The sequence below is a fragment of the Montipora capricornis genome, chromosome 9 (assembly GCF_036669925.1).
Source record: "Montipora capricornis isolate CH-2021 chromosome 9, ASM3666992v2, whole genome shotgun sequence".
Lineage (NCBI taxonomy): Eukaryota > Metazoa > Cnidaria > Anthozoa > Scleractinia > Acroporidae > Montipora > Montipora capricornis.
Window position 1 is genome coordinate 20124365 of NC_090891.1, and position 17387 is coordinate 20141751.

A 17387-nucleotide genomic window follows, 5' to 3' on the forward strand; every position below is an offset into this window, starting at 1 on the left:
GGCACCCAGGGTATGAGTCGTCTAACTTTCCACAAAATTTGACAAATGCTAGAGTGTTATTCTCCACTTCGATCGATCACTGTAATCTTTAGAGTTTGCGCAGGCGCAGTTACGCGAAAAAAGACATTTTGCGTCATTATTCTCTAGCCAATCAGCGGTTTTTGCGCTCTGTCGGCCAGAAGGAAAATATATACGGGTCGAGTTACGGGTAGGCCTTCAACGGGTCTTCCTACGGGACGTCGTGTTCACCGAAGCCTGGGACTCTTTTCGATTACAAAGGCTCTTGGGTCAACTCTTCAGAGGTGTGTGTTTGTTGGGGGATACTGAGGAAGTAATATGGCTTCAAAAATGGACAATTTTCAAATCTCTTTGCTCAAACAGTTCGTCGATTTGTGTAAACAAAAGCCGGATCTACTTCATAGTCCACAGCTAAAGTTTTTCAAAGATTGGTTGGAAAAGTAAGGATTGGTTTAATAATGATTACACTGCAAACGTTTTAATTTTTGCACGTGCATTTCAAAGATGTGCATGACAACACATCACCCCAGAGCTAACGTTTATTGAATTTTACACATGTTCAACTTTGTGTTTTTCCTTCGTCTGAAATGTTGCTCTTTCTCAGCTAGATGTTAAAACATATTGTCTTAACCATGTGTCGATTCGGGTAGTTTCGGGAATTCAAAATTTGCATATTCTCGGAATCTCGCAGATACTCATGAGGTTAAATTGTGATTTCACAGTGTGTACTTTTGCCACTCGTGCGATCCGTTTGTTCCCTGCATCAACCATAGCTATATTTTCTTCTGAGTTTTATTTGCAAGTGGTATCAATTTTTTTCTTTCGGTATCGTCTTGTTGTAAGCCGGGTTTAGCCTAAGTTTCTGTTTCAGCATAAAGAGGAACTGGCTTGTGCTACCTTGATCGCCGACAAAAATTGGAACGTCTTAGTTCCACGGGAATGAAAGTTGTTGATGGGCAAGAGTTTTTTAACATTCATTTAATTTGTCATAATGTACAGTATACAGTTTTTTTATTGGTTGAAGACTATTGTTTTGTGGAACAATACATAAACCCAAGGGTATTGAATATATAAATGGCTAATTTGTATTTACGGAATGAAGAAAAATGGATTTTATTTCTCTCTCCCTCTCGTTCTCTCTCCCTTTCTATATATCTCTCTCTTCATCCACATCGCTTACTTTTGGTCCCAACTTTCCTCTTTCTAGTTTTTCTTCGTGTCATTATATTCCAGATCCCACTCGGCTTTTCTCTGCCATTTGTTTTGTCACTCGCACCTTGCCTTGAACTCTATAAACCTCTATAAACCACTGTAAACAACTATAAACCTCTGGATTACTTGTCCCTGTTCTAGATCACTGAGTTAACATTTTACATAACAGTGATAAGTAATTATATATTATACAGGTGCCATGCCATGCACCTACGATACTTAGGTTACAGGTCAGAGATCACTGTTTTACTACTCTTGAAACAACTCCATCCTTTAAAAGACTTAGTGTGCCTGCTTACTGTTTCGATGCGTACCTGATCATGTAGAACTACAGGTCAAATTTCATATATAATATTCACAGAATTACCTGGAAAGTGTCAAATGGCAATATTGATTGGTTGGTGGAAGTATTCATCAAGGTGTCGATCACTTTTAAGTGGTTTTTTGAGGGGAAGATACTGTTCTTTTGTAACTCTTTTAGCTTTGCTGTGCAAATGGTCATTGTGCCCCTTGTCTCAGAAGACAACAAGTTCAGTGGTTGAGATAATATGGAGCTTACGCAAGAACAATGACAACAGCTATGAGAACGCCACAAAACAATAGCTCTATTGAGCAAAAACAAAAGCTCTGCACACCCTGCACTTGTGTTTTTCATTTTGGTATACGCCTTTGTCGTCCTTGTCCTGACAATGACGTGAATTGACCAAATTTCAGGTTTTGTAGAGGATGTGAGAGCATGACAGAACTTTTTCAATTTTCTCCCCAAACAGCCACACAATTCATGCCAATTTTATTCCTGCAATGTTGATACACACTTTCCATTCCAAACGACTTGGGGTTATGACGAAGTTATTACAATAACAGGAAATAATATTTTGGACAACACTCTCGTTGGCGGCAACGTTGTTGTCCTTGTGTAAGCTCCCTATTAACAGAAGGAGACGCCTTGTATTTGACAGCTTCTAAACAATGAACTATGCCAGATGCTGGGACAATGCTATTAAGTTAACTACATGGTCAAGCTTCTTGGCCAAGCTTCTTGGCCAGCTTATGAATCAAATCACTTTCCCATTGTGGCACGACACTTTATAAGTACAGGAGAACGTGAGCTTGCAAATATTTTTGATTGACATGTACAGTGTAATGGGTATTACTGTATGACATGTGCATCATAAAAACATCACGAGAAAAAGAACGAGAACGTGGATGTTCTGTCAAATGAAATAACAGATTGAGACTCTTTTCCAATTACGATAGTTTGTGCGGTTTCCTTGCTATCCTTAGCTTTCTTCAAGATTCATTCATTCATAGTCACTAGTTCAGAATTACTTCCATTTTTCTTTTCACGAGTACCCTCGCAGCAGTCTTGACTTGCCAGTTGCAACTTTTAGCTATTATTATCATTATTATTATTATTATCGCAATTGTTATTGTTATTACTATTAAAAAACTCAGAGCCTTACTGCGGTTGTCAAATGAGTATCGTAAAACCAAATCCAAAGTAATCACTTTGGCCAATCAAAAAGGACGGAGACAATCCAGTAAACCAATCAAAACTCAAAGAAAATACACATCCGACACAAAGAGCAGGAAAATGTGCATGTGCGAGCCATGATTGGTTTTGGTTTCACTTCTGATTGGTTGAAAAAGTGGCGTGAGAACTGTGAAGTATTGCAAAACCAAAGCAATTCGCTAATTACTTTTGACACTCAATTGAAAACCGCTTTATTAACTATATGTAGTACTACATGTAGCTTCTTGGTGTCGCGCTTATTTACATTTTATTTTGTTGCAATAAACGTTTTCAAGTTGACGTTGAATGGTAAATCTGCAAGTTTATAACACTCATAAGTTTTACAGGGCAGATGGGAATTTCCTTTTTCCTTGTTTTTTAAGCCTAGGTGCTAATATTCCACCTCCACCTGAAAAGCCACAGGATCCTGAACCTGAAAAAGCCGAAGAGCCTGAACCAGCAGAAAACGATGAACCCAAAGAGGTATAAATGGACTTTTAATGATCACATGTAAACCAACCTTGAATCTTTGTCATTGTTAAAGGGACACTGTCACAGACGGGTATGCGCCCCGCCAGGTTTTTGAATCGAAACTTGAAACATGCAGAATTTTAAACACTCAGCACACAAACAGTGATGAATTCAATCTCCTCAAAAATCAAAGCAGAGCAGTCCAAATACCAATGCAGCGTCTACAATGAAGAGAAACTTTTTATCATGAATTCATGAGAAATTCGACGTATGGTGTAATCAAAGTTGCAGTCGTTTTGCTATCAACAAGAATTCAAGTCCACATTTGTGCCTCATTTGTAGCTAGTCGCTTAGATGCCAGAGACCACCACATCATCGTTTGTTGATAAGCGTTTACTATCTTTGCTCTGAAATGTGGCTATAGTGTTTAGTTTTAAGCCCTTTGAATAAATGAATGAAATGTTATGACACTTGACATACTCGGTTTGACAATTTCCCACGTCATACAAACTCTTGAAGACTGCAGCTGTTTAATGTCGCGTGTGACATATCCCCCTTATTTGTTATTGGCTAGGAAGCCGAGGAGGCACCAAAGCCAATGGATGAAGAGAGTGAAGAGAGTGATGTTGGTAGGTGACTGATTAACAGTGCATGAACTGAGCAGTGTTATTTTATACTGCACCAAGAATTATTGTGATGATACAATAACTGTTGACCATATTGGTATCCAACTTTAGCCCCTAACTGCATAACTTTCTGGTTTTGTGGATCTCATTTTCATAAATAAATCTTTACAGAGATTGACAGAGAAGGATGCATCGAACCAGATACTGATGATCCTCAACGGATGGGAGACTCCAGTATAGAAGTAAATATTTTGTTTTTAAAGATTCATTTTTGAATTGTATTGTGAATTTATGGAGTGGGCTAATAAGTTACCATTAAATTCATGGCCAATGGATGAGCTTGGAGATGGCGCCTGCCAGAGTGGGCGGTGATTCCAGGGCGAGCAACGAGCCTTGAGGCACAGGCCGTGAGCAGAGCACACAGGCCTCCACGGCAACTCTGCGAGCGGCCACCACCAGGCACCGTCACACTGACTGAGTCAGTGGAGATACGTACCAAATCCACCAATGAGGGAGGGAAGGGACGGGGGAAGAAGCGGAACAACTGAACGCTTGCTGCTTGAAACAAACAGCACCTCACACAGCAGAAACGACCAGCATGTGCGATTCGAGAAAACCCCGTATGTCACCTCAATGCGCATGATTCCCTGACCACCGCTGACCAGCATTGGCTTGATTTTAACTTAGCCTAAATTACATTTAGCCACATGTAAATACTCACATTGTTTCATTTTCTGTGTGTAATTAAATTGGAATAAGTAAATAATTCATGAATTCACTCATTTCTTCAAAAATTCTTCATTTATAATTATCTTTTTATTCACCAGCTCTTTGTACATGTATTCAAATGAATTATTGGCATAATTATCACTGCATTTTTTTTTTCAGTGCATGAAGTTAATAAATAATGTAATTAGATCATTAAAACTGGTCGTGGCTGGTGGAAAATATCACTGAGCTACTGCAACATTGTCCTGAAAGGTCGACCTTTGTTGATGTTATTTTTCCATTGAAAGGTCACAGATGAGATGAGAGATGAGGCAAACCGAAAGAGAATGGAAGCCATGAGTTTAATGAATCAAGGTTGATATTAACTTGCATTTAATTTTTTTAGGACTTCAGACCTTGGATTGTTGAAATACTTTTATACTAGCAATTATTATTATTATTATTATTATTATTATTATTATTATTTTATATTATTATTATTATTATTATTATTAATGTTTTTTTATTATTATTATTATTAATGTATTATTCACAACAAGATTACTGTCATGTGATGGCCCTCTCAGTAAAACTCACTTTCAGCTTTATAACTTTTTACTGACTTAATAATTACTTATCACTTCTGTGATAAGTGCTCTACTATTTGGGCAGACTACAAATCAATTAAAATCAGAACAAATCAAATCAAATGTTGGTTTTTGAGGAGAGGGGAAAACAGAGTACCCATGAAAAAAACCCCTTGAAGCAGAGTAGAGGATCAAAAAACTAAACCCACAATCTGGGAATCAGTCCTGGGCCACAGTGGTGGAAGGCGAGTTCTCTCACCACTGCACGAGCCCTGCTCTCTATTAGTACACGTATTTGCCTTAAATCTTGTATTAAGCTACTATATTATATTAGTTCATTTGTTTCTGGGATCATATTCTTTTTTTCTTAGGTTGCTTCTAATATTATTATTAATAATAAAATTTTATTATTATTCAAAAATGGAGACAGCACCATGTGGAAGGGGGCAATTAAGAACCATTCATGAAATACCTTATGGAACAAACATCTAGGATTTTGGAGAAGTCTTCAAGTACAGGGCTTTTCAGTTTTTCAAATGACAGTTGTAAATGGTCCTGTTGCTCCAAACCATGTGAAAGTTCAAGTCTCAAGGAGGACTGAAGGACTTTCAAAAAGATGGTTTCTCATAAAAGGGTCCCTTAGAATATTCAGCTATAGAAAAGGACCCTTCCTTGGCCACTTTGAAATAAACCTTGAAAAGCTTTCAAACTTACTGAGGATCAAAATTTAATAGGGTACATTATCTCATCAACAGCATGCTTACCAACTATTAGAAACATGTATTCACTTAAAGCTTTCCCTTTAAGCTCATCAGAAAGACGAGCTTGCTTTAAGGGCTTGAGAGAGTTGTGCTGGCATGTCCACTCACAAAGCGGTGACAGACATGCTTCCCCTACTGCACTTCCACTTCCTGGCAGTTGTCACACTGATGAATAAGTCAGTGGAATACTTACCAGTCCATAATTACACTGTACCTATGCGAGGGGTTGTGGGAACAAAACGATAAGTGTACACATTAGATCCACCTCGATTAGCAGCGTTGACTATGGGAGCTGCTGCACAACCAAAAGGGAGCTGCCACAGTCCTAGCATTCAACACCTCTGGCCAGCAATGCCTCATGTTCAATTTCGCCTAAATTTTACTTGGCCATATTATTTTCTTTTTTTCAGTAAGGAGTTAAGGGCTATGATAAAGACTCATATATTTGTAAACAAAAAAAAAGGCATTTTACCAGAGAAATATAAAATTCTCTTAATGTTTGTTTCTACAAGGCAACCTTGAAGAGGCCATCAAGTTATTCACTGAAGCCATTTTGAAACACCCTTCGGCCAGTATATATGCCAAACGAGCAAGGTGAGCGATTTGGTTCTCAATTGTAGTTGCCACCATAAATGAGAAGTTGTTTTCAATGAAAATTATGTACATGTACCTTGCAGTCAGAAGCTCTAGCACAAGGATAGTTAACACAATGTACTGTAGACACAATGATGTTTGAATGTGTACAGTGTTCCAGATACTGTATGAGATGGGCGTGAAGACCGTTATCCAATCTGGAAACTAGAAGTGTGTACAGTGTACTTGTAGATTTGACAAAATAATAATAACATAGTTAAATGTGTCATGTATTTTGGAATATGAATTGTGTATAAAAGTAAGGGCCTGATGATGTTATCTTTAGCTTCTTAATCACTTTATTTTCTCCCTGGCCATGCTCTTGTTAAACTTCCTTCCAAATCCAACTGTATTTATTTCACGAGTGGGAAATAGTGTAATGCTCCAAGCTCCAAATGCACTATTCTTCAGTTAGTAAAGCCTTGTCCAGAGTCATTGCTATACATGTTCTCATTAAGAAAGATTAATGGTTTACTCTTTCACTTTGACACCTGCTCTACCTTTTCTGTCCCTACACACAACTGACTTTACATGTATGTGCAGTAAACATGATTGCTGTAGGTGTACTGCAGGTAAAATAATAATATTGTAACTTGATTCTACCTTCAGATTAACTCTTACATCCAGGATTGGAGGTATTGAGATGCACATGGATTTTGAATACGCATCACAAAGTGTCGCCTTACTCCTGTCCTTACATGTACATGTATTTGCTGTTATATGCAGGAGATACATGTACTGTAAATGTTGCAAAGTGTCCCCCCAGTTGAAAGCTCTTTTCCTCACATAAAGATAACTAGGAATACAAACATTTCTGTCCCTTATTTGTAGCACTATTGTTGTAATAAGCTTGTAGTTACTGTTAATGTTTGAACTTAAAAAGGCTATGTCACACAAAAAATTAATAATTTCATGACACCCAAAATGCCAAATGAAACAATGGAGTGACCACTTAAAATCGTTGAACATCCTAAAAGAAATACAGCGGAAGGAAAGAGCAGCATGGATGGACACAAGTGAACAAGATTGACATGGATTGCATTTGGGTAATCTAGAAAAAAGTCTGCTGACATTTTTAAGTTCATGGCAAATCGCACGGATAAAGGCCATTTTTGCTGAGAATCATCTTGTTTGTGATGTAACGATAATTTTATGAGCAAAAGAATTGCACATTACCATTTTCAAGTTTTAAACTCCGAATACATGTAAACTAAAGATTTCCCCTGAATACCCTAAAACAATGTGACATAGCCCCTTTAACAGGACCGTTCATGACAGTTAGCAAAATTGAAGGTACATCTCTAGTTGCAATATTATTGTGGACATAAGTGTAATCCTTGAAACAATAATTAGTTTTTCTGTTTTTTTTTTTTTTTAGCTGTTTTATTCGTATGGAGAAGCCCAATGCAGCAATAAGGGACTGCGACGAGGCAATCAAGATCAATCCTGACTCTGCACAGCCTTACAAGTGGAGAGGCCGAGCACACAGGTTGATACTTGCTATGTTACTTCATTCTTATCGTAATTACTGTCTGTTAAGTGTAAAGACATGTAATTATTGGTAAATTAATGTCAATTACATGTATAGTGATGCGGTTACAGAAAACCCTTATAACTTATTCACATTAAAATTTTCTTTCATGGGTGAAGACTGTCCAATCAGAAGTAGAGAATGGCTTTTCTTTGTGTCTGATTGGGTAGTACATGTATTATGCATACAAAAAAGTTTGAATTGATGCAAAACTTAATGGGCACACTCTTGGGTCCATTTTGTAATCCAGTCATTAAAATATTCAGAAGTGGGGTGAGGTACATATTTGACTTCCAGCTGCATTGACAACTTACATGTGCAGTTAGAAACACTGTCCTGCCCTCAGTCTCAAATCTTGTATGTACCTTCTTGCCAAATGTCTAGGTATTTTTTGTTTCTTTTCCAGACTGTTAGGGAATTGGCTGGAGGCTCTAAAGGACCTTTCCATGGCCTGTAAACTTGACTATGACGATCAAGCTAATGAATGGCTCAAGGAAGTGACTCCAAAGGTACGTGACTGTGTTGTTACTGTTAAATGTCAACAAACGTGACCTTTGGTACACTTGAAAGAAACAAAGGGCTGTCACTTAGAGTACGGCCTTAGAAAATGAGGTCAGTAAATTTGTAAATCATGCAGCGAAAACAAAATTGATTTCAAAATTTAGCCGGCAGTGTTTAGTAAATAAACCCCTTTAGGCGGCTAATGTGTCGGCTGATAATGTCTGTCGCGGAAAGATTTGAATATTTTCCCTGGAAGCGAAGCTTCGAGGGCAGATGTAAATTTTGACGTCAATCCCCGGGGGGAGGGGGGGGCACTTTAGGAATTTCTGGGTGGGGATGTGCCGCTGGGACCCTGGAACCCTTAGCCCATACCAGAGCTTGTTCAGCTGAATTGTGCTACCCTATACTAGAGTAAACTCCCACCGATTACCGTCTAAATTCCGATTCTTGACAGTTAATAATATCCAGAGGTGTTTCATGATAGCCATTTATTGACACTGTTGAGGCTGAGTTACTGTAGGTAAACTTAAACTTTGCCGATTTGATTTTTTTATATTCTTGAGTGGGAATTTCTGATTTCCTTAGTCTTGATAAAATCTTCAACCGACTGGTCAATTTCGTGAAAAATGATACCCTATTCTAGACTGAAAGGCTATGATTTATATACTCTAACCTAGAGTAAACTGTTAGAAGACCATACCCTTCACAGCGGCACATACCTATAATTTATAGTCCATATATGGCAGTACCTCCCCCGGCGTCAATCTCAAAGCCAAGAACATTATCAGCCGACAGACCAGCTATAGTAACTGCAGAACATCCTGCCATTTTGAAACTGCACCTCTGAAGAGGCTGGATACGCGGATTCGCGGTGGAAAATACCACCGCTCCCCAAGTTATCTTTTAAGTATACGCGGATACGGAGTGGAAAAGACCACCCCTCCTCTATTAATGTCCTAAGTATATTCTAAAGTGCATGGATACACTTCAGAGTCAGGGAGGCTAAGCGGTTATCAACCGTACCTCTCACCTCTGCGACCCTTACCCCTGGCCCCTGGTTCAACCCTGGCCTCGAGGATCGTATGTGGGCTGAGTTTCAATCGATCTCAATCTGACTGCAAGGAATTTTTCTTCCGGTACTCCGGTTTTCCTCCCTCATCAAAATCGACTCTCAGTTAATAAGATCCGGGCGGATGCCCTCGAAAGGGATAACCTCTGGTATCTCCCCCTTTCATTGTATTAAAATGAATAAAGTTTCGTTTCTTTCTTACACGGATACTCGGATACGAAGTGGAAAAGACCACCACATTTCCCTTAGAAATGTCCTAAGTATATTCGGAAGTGGATACGCAGATACGCAGTGGAAAAAAAAAACACCCCTCCTCTCGTAATGTTTAAGTATATTCTGAAGTTGATACGCGGATACACAGTGGAAAATACCATCCATGCCCTAGCTTCGCTCAAACCTCGCCACTGCCTCGCCCCTTATATATCATTCTGTTTGGCTCGAGCATCGGGCTTTACGAACGAGCAATATACATAAATCATTCCTTTCTGTTCGACCATCGCTCTTGTTTGGATCCAGAAGTACATTATTCATGAATCTCCCTCAGTCGATAATGGCGCTTTACGATACATCATTGTTCTCACTCGATCATTGCGCTTAAAGAACGAGAAATGCATGTACATCAAGGAGATTGAACGCGCTTTAATGTACATCATTTTTTTTACTCGATCATCGCGCTTTAAGAACGAGAAATTCATATACATTAAGGAAATTGATCGCGCTTTAAGATACATCCTTGATTTCACTCGATCATGGCGCTTTACGAACGAGATTTATAGCGCTTTAATATACATCATTTTTTTTCACTCGAACATCGCGCTTTATTAGTTGACATCATTCTGTTTCGCTCGAGCATCGTGCTTAGAAATACTGGAAACCAGGAAAACGACCGCGTATCCGCGTATCCCCTCTCAACCTCGTATTCAACCTTTTCAGGGGTACGGTTTCCAATGTGGCAGGGTATTCTGTAGTTAAGCCTATAACCCTTCCATTAAATTTCATATCGCGCAAAATCCGAGTTCGACTTTTCTGCACTTTCCGGAACAGTATTTGCGACCAGCTTTTTGATGACACTATCCCAAGACTCTACAACAAAACGAGTTTGCTTTTGTGTAAACTCTTGTTCTTAGGCCATCGTAGCTTGATTAAGAAAATAACACAAACAGCGGTGATAAACATTGTATTCCAAAATGCGTTGGAATACAGTGTTTATCGCCGCTGTTTGTGTTATTTTCTTAATCGAGTTTGCTTTTCTTCCATGTAAAAACAATGAAGGTGAAAAGTTGAAACTGTTGTGCTAGTTTTTTTCCGCTTTCTTTGTATCTTTTCGAAAAAAAAATTGAAGGACAAATATCGACGTAGACGGGGATCGGTGCGTGATATCCGTCTATGATTTACACCACGTAATGTAAAGTAGCCAGTGAAATCACACGAAAATTAATGGTTGAGGTTACAATGTATATCCGCTAACTTGGCTTGTCACAGAGAAGCGCACTATCTAGGAGATGTAATAAACTATCTACCTCGTTTTTCTCCATAATAATATTTGGATCCGGCATTTAGTGTTTCCACTTGGGCTCTTACGTAGGTTAAGACAGAGAAAACAAGTTTTGTACGAGATGCTTTATAATAATGCTTTTGGTGATTTTACTGTTAGGCTCACCTCCTCACGGAGCACCAGAGGAAATATGAACGAAAACGAGAAGATAAAGAAGAAAGGGATCGAATGGAGAGAATGTAAGGGAATTTCCCTTTTTTCTATCTTTGGCCAAGGATGAGGGCAGAGAGGTTTTTTTTCCAATTTTTTATTGGTTTAAGTCTCAATAAATAAATAAAGCAGTAAATAAATAAACAAATCATACATAGACCAAAAGGAAAGGTGCAAACGGGCCCTACAGCTGTAAAGTCCCATGAAGAGTGGACTTTAGGAGGGGAGGGTTTACTGTACAAAGAAGCTCAGTCATGAGCTCAGTCGAAAGTGGCAAGAAGAAGGCATCTGAAAACAATGTTCAGTGTGTCAATTGTGCTGCATGAAGTCCAATAAAGGAAGAGAAAGACCCGTCCGAATATCACGATCGTACACTTCATATTCCACCACGAATTCCGACATTGCAGTTCTAGCAGTGCGGAGAGGACTTTTCAGTTGCAATCCAATTCTAGGTGGATATCGCAAATGTGTTCATGTTATACCGCTTTCCTTGATTGTTCTTTCTCCTTCTCATTTTTCCAGCAAAAAAGCTAGAGAAGCACAAGAAAAAGCAAGAAAGGTGATTTATTGAGTGCACTCTACTTTAAACAGTAATTTATGGTGCGACTGGCCGGCGTCTCGAAGTTTAGTGATATCCGGTTGATTCGTACCCAAATTACCACTCGACTACTGTCTTGCTTTTAGCCGGTTTATACTTGCAAGAAATAAATTGTCGAACAAAGGGTACTATCCACGATGTACAGTTGCCTTAGTTAGATGTATGTGTACCTGGAGATTTGGAACGTTTGCGAACAGAATTAGAGACATCTGCGTGGGGCGATATGACTTATGGACGAAATGACCCGTTTCCGACTTTCACATTGTAGATCAGCACAAAGCACAAAGGTTTTAATTGTCGTTGTTTTTTTGTTACAGGAAGAAGAAGAGAGAAAAAAGCAACAGGAAGAAATGCCCGGAGGATTCCCAGGGCGATTCCCAGGAGGATTCCCCGGAGGATTCCCCGGAGGTGCAGGTGAATTCCCTGGGGGTGCAGGTGGATTCCCTGGAGGTGCAGGCGGTTTTCCCGGAGGAGCTCCTGGAGGTTTGCGATAATTTTGGTCTGTGTATAACTTTCCCTTTCAGGTTATTTACGTGTGGCACCGAGATTTACAGTTTTGAAGTGTGATTACATTGGCCAATCAGAAAGGCTGGAACATTCTGATACAAATGAACCAATCCGAACACGTGTACAGCTTTAGCTTGAACTGAAGGCGGGAAAACACCCGTAACCTCCATAACCATGCAAGGCTCCTCATTGTTCAGGCCCCAGTTTTTCAAACGATGAATAGCGCTATCCGCCGGATAATCACTATCCTGTGGATAAGTAATAGCGAAACGAATTGCGCTGTCCAAAGGATGCATGGTGATTTAAAGTGTAGAAGAGTGGAATGACCAATGCCAACAAATTCCAGTTAGTGATCAGAGCGGGGCTTGGATCTGGCGCAAGCGCATGGAAATGCAACGTCGTTACCGCTGGACCACACTGCTGCCTTTTCTGCTCACTAATTTTAAAAAAACCCTAGAAAGAAGAAAAATTTTAAGCTTTCATGATAAATGGCAGCTGCTCTTTTCCGTTTACCACAAACGCAGATGGTAATGGTGTTGCATTCGACAATGAATTCAAAGTCCTTTTTGGATTAATTTTTACCCTGCCTTGCTTGAAGAGGCTTTTAGTATCTGGTTTTCAGACGGTCACCTTAACTGGGAACGTTTTCACTAGGTGGCGCGGGACCAGACTTCAACGAACTCCTGAGGGATCCAGAGCTGTTAGCAGCATTTCAGGTCAGATTTTGTTACAGCATTGTCGGTTATTGCAGTTGTCGTAAGCTGAATCATCATGAAGAGAGTGGAAACAAACACATGCTCACATCACGGAGATCATTTCTATTTTTTGTTATGATAAACATTATGGTGTTTTTTGTTTAAACTCGTGAATGCGTGAAGCGCAATGAACGAGTTACAGCTGTTTGTGAGAGCGAGGTCACTCCATAGATCCCTCTTGTGTTGGTTTGTCCAAATTGAACTGGGTTATATGAGTTATAGGAAAAAGCGAGGAAGTCGTATTCATAAGTTTCGAGACAAGAATTGGCATGCAAGAAAAGTCACCATAGGAAATATTCTTTTGGTTCTGCCTGTTCCCCTATTAATTATTGAGCCAACTTCCAATCAATATTAGCAGTCACGAGTTGAACCCAAAGACGAGTGACTGTTCCCATATCCCAGGGACTGATCTCGTATTAGCCTATGTAAGGGTTACGGTTGGCTGGAAACGTCGATAAGTTTCTCGTTCTGTGCAAACGCGGTCGCAAATATATCGGAGTTCAACGCTCCTAGCTCCTGTCGTTACGTGCTCAGCCAAAATCAAGGTGCGCGGCGTGTAGACTGTTTATTGCCTGTCAAGCCCGGTTTACACTACAGACATTTTTTGGCACGGCTCGGGTGAAATTGGAACGGGTCCGAGAAAAAAAGGTTCGGCTCGGATAAAATGTGCAGTGTAAACAACCTGTCAGTACCAAATTTCATCCGTGCCGAACCAAAAATGGTGTAGTGTAAACAAAGTTTGCCGAGCTCTTTTTAGGCACCCGTGCCAATTTCACACGAGCCGTGCCGAAAATTTTCTGTAGTGTAAACCGGGCTTCAGTGTGTCTTAATACAACGACGCATGGACAATTAGCTGTGAATTCTGTTGTACTTGATGGTTGTCGCAATCTTAGACAAAGAATTGCCCTGGAAACTGCCAAATCGGAAGAATAAGGAACTTACGATCCGTGTCGTCATCTGAATCCTTTCTCGATTTTTTTTTCAACACATTACTCTTTTAAAACGTAAAATTATTAAACGTTAAGCAAGAATATAATTACTGTGAAGTTCTTAGTAGATCTATCCATTATGAACGGTTATAGGGTTCGGATGGAAAATAAAAAAGTTGTTTTCCCTGAAAGGCACAGATTTTTTTAGTATTTGAATTTTCACGTTGTTTTGCGGAGGACGGGAAAGAAATGTTTCATAATTGAAAACTATCTTACAAAGCCTACAGAGTCATAGTTTTTGTCTAGGGATATATACCATTAGCTTTGAAACGTTCTGTTGCCTTCGCCACATTGCATTTATATAAGGATTGCATTTATATAAGGATTTGTATGTGGAAAATAACGATTGTTTCTGTGCCCTTTGAAAATGTAGCGATTTAAATAAAAATCGGCTTACCTTACTTTAGTTGAGTGTTTTTTCCCTCCTGTGTGGTCTTTGAGCCGATTTACATCCATTCCTGTTAGTTTTTGAGGAACCGGTTTGCTCCCTCTATATATACTTACCAAGGTTGGGTACTCTCACGAAGCAGTCGATCCGATCCGCCGAAGGAAAACGGCCGTAAATTCTCTCCAGCAGCTCCACTCTCCTCGAAATTCCGGGTAGAGCACGGACGATAGTTAATTTTTCTTTCCGTGGTCTTTGCTTGGCTTCGAATCTTCACAGAGGCCGAATAAAACGTCGCCAATCTCTGAAAACTTTCCCGTTTTAGCCATCGAAAGAGGCTTTGTTCAAACTTCACGTTACTCCGACGATCAAAAGTTAGCTTAGCGACCCGGCCAGAGACTCGAATTTCTTTCACTCCGGGTGGGAGACAGTACTTTGCTCCCATCAAAAATCAATACCCTCGTACCCTGCAGTTCTCAATACTCGTTGTTGTTCATCTGTGAAACTAAAGAAAGACTTTTGCTGTAGGATTTCAAGGAAGTGAATTCAAGGAAGTAATTTTTGATTTTTGATTTTTGAATTCACTTCCTTGAAATCCTACAGCAAAAGTCTTTCTTTAGTTTCACAGATGAACAACAACGAGTATTGAGAACTGTCTCCCGCCCGGAGTGAAAGTAATTCGAGTCTCTGGCCGGGTCGCTAAGCTAACTTTTGATCGTTGGAGTAACGCGAAGTTTGAACAAAGCCCCTTTCGATGGCTAAAACGGGAAAGTTTTCAGAGATTGCCGACGTTTTATTCGACCTCTCTGAAGATTCGACGTCAAGCAAAGACCACGGAAGGAAAAATTAACTATCGTCCGTGCTCTACCCGGAATTTCGAGCGACTGGAGCTGCTGGAGAGAATTTACGGCCGTTTTCCTTTGGAGGAGCGGATCGACTGCTTCGTGAGAGTACCTAATCTTGGTTAGTATACATAGAGGGAGCAAACCGGTTCCTCTAAAACTAACAGGAATGGCCTTAAATCGGCTCAAAGACCACACAGGAGGGAAAAAGCACTCAACTAAAGTAAGGTAAGACGATTTTTATTTAAATCGCTACATTTTCATAGGTCACAGAAACAATCGTTATTTTCCCCATACAAATCCTTATAAATATGCAAATCGCTCGAGTCACGTAACAATGCAAAGGTCATCATATAAAGAGCTGCTCATATATCGAGCTTGGGGTACCAGCCATGAATGCCCAGGATTAAAAGGCAATATTCCCTTTTATTTTTAGGACCCGGAGGTGATGGCAGCTTTCCAAGATGTCAGCCAAAACCCGGAAAACATTTCAAAATACGAGAACAATCCCAAAGTCAAACGCGTCATCGATAAACTGTCTACGAAGTTTGGATCCGGGGCCAGTTCCGGCCCACCGCCCGGCAGTGGTAGCGGATTCCCAGGAGGAATGCCAGGGGGTATGCCGTTCGGCAACATGTTCGGCGGCCAGTAAAATGGTTTTCGCATTACGAATTCGTAGCCAAAAGCAGACACTCGTACAAATCTCCTTTTCTTAACTGGATTGGATTGTGAACTTTCGGAATGCGCGTGGTGTGAAGTAAACATTTCAAATTAATGCGACACTGAACAGATCTCAAAATTTCCAGAAGTAAATCACTCCAGACTTTCCTCAAGCTTGTGAATGCGTTTTCACCTAAAAGAGGTGTCACGTGCATCCACTTTTTAAAGTGTGGGGTGACACTCGTTTGGTTCTTTTCATGCGTTGCGTGACAACACTACAAACGGCTCTTGATGATTCTAGTTGAACTACCCGGGGTTGAACTGAAATCTCGTTGCCTTTTAGAGACGAGGTGCTCACATCCCAAACGTAGATATGCAATGTATTTTAACGGCCGTGGCTAGGATACTAAATAGTAGATGAACTGTTGATGTTGCAGCAAATAAATAGGCTGAACCTGTTGTGTTAGGCATTTGTCTATTGTGTTTGCTCGATTTATAAGACGTAAGTATCTGTAATGCAAGAGCTTTAAATCTGCGAGTTAAAGGACGATCCCTGGGAACCGTCGCTCTCCTATTCAGTTCTTTCTGTAGTAGTGGAACCGATCACTCCCAATCTATTCTCTGTTTTTTTCCAGAGGCGTCGTGCATAGCACGTATTTTTCATGCAGTTTGTCTCGCAAAGTGATAGCGAGAGAAGTCGCTAGAAACCACTGTACAGATCTTGCAACTGCGAAAACCTTTGCGGGACGAAGAACCTGTTGTAAAAAGTAAAATGAAGTTCTGAGTGTTACAACTATTTCAACAAACTCGCAGTCTGAAAACCACTTCCGTTAATGGTGCACCACTGTTGCCCTTGGCAACCACTTGTTGTCCTTTGAAGCCTTGGCAATGATGAAGCCAAGATGGTTTACGCTCTTGGCTTTCAAGGTCAAATTACCGCGGCCATTGCAGCATGTAACACTTCACTGTGTTTAGTGAATGGCGCGAGAAAGAACATAGTAATCTTTGCGTCCAAAATGGTACTCCATTAGGTGTTTAGTTGACGGAACGAAAAAGAGCAGGTAAGGTGATTCCCTTCTTTTGCACTGCGCATCTCATACTGCGCATAACATTGCGACTTCGGAGATGGCGGCTTTTCACCCCGGCCATCTGAGGAGAGGTAATAAAGGCCGCTTTGTGCTGTTCAAGAGCTTTTAAGAGCAACCATGATAACTCCTAACGGTTAAGAAGGTGTTGTCTTGGAACTCGCCCCAGTCCTTTCGCGGGAAATGATCATTTTGAAGCTGAAATTGCCCCTTTGCCAGCCATTACCATAG

General features: G+C 40.2%; 1 protein-coding gene across 1 annotated transcript; it reads left to right on the forward strand.

Moving 5' to 3' along the window:
* The first annotated feature begins 278 nt into the window (after nucleotides 1-278).
* Nucleotides 279-16537, forward strand: LOC138015705 (hsc70-interacting protein-like). The gene is made up of 13 exons (XM_068862815.1): nucleotides 279-458; nucleotides 3127-3226; nucleotides 3789-3843; nucleotides 4012-4082; nucleotides 4857-4923; nucleotides 6409-6490; nucleotides 7908-8018; nucleotides 8467-8569; nucleotides 11285-11364; nucleotides 11858-11894; nucleotides 12251-12416; nucleotides 13095-13156; nucleotides 15848-16537. Exons 1-13 carry the CDS (start codon nucleotides 337-339, stop codon nucleotides 16061-16063), a joined length of 1272 nt encoding a protein of 423 aa, XP_068718916.1. The 5' UTR covers nucleotides 279-336; the 3' UTR covers nucleotides 16064-16537.
* The last annotated feature ends 850 nt before the right edge of the window (nucleotides 16538-17387 follow it).

Coding starts and splice junctions, on each gene's coding strand:
- LOC138015705 (XM_068862815.1), top strand. CDS start 337: ATGGCTTCAAAAATGGACAATTTTCAAATCTCTTTGCTCAAACAGTTC. Junction 3,227..3,788: donor AAAACGATGAACCCAAAGAG/GTATAAATGGAC, acceptor GTTATTGGCTAG/GAAGCCGAGGAGGCACCAAA. Junction 4,083..4,856: donor TGGGAGACTCCAGTATAGAA/GTAAATATTTTG, acceptor TTCCATTGAAAG/GTCACAGATGAGATGAGAGA.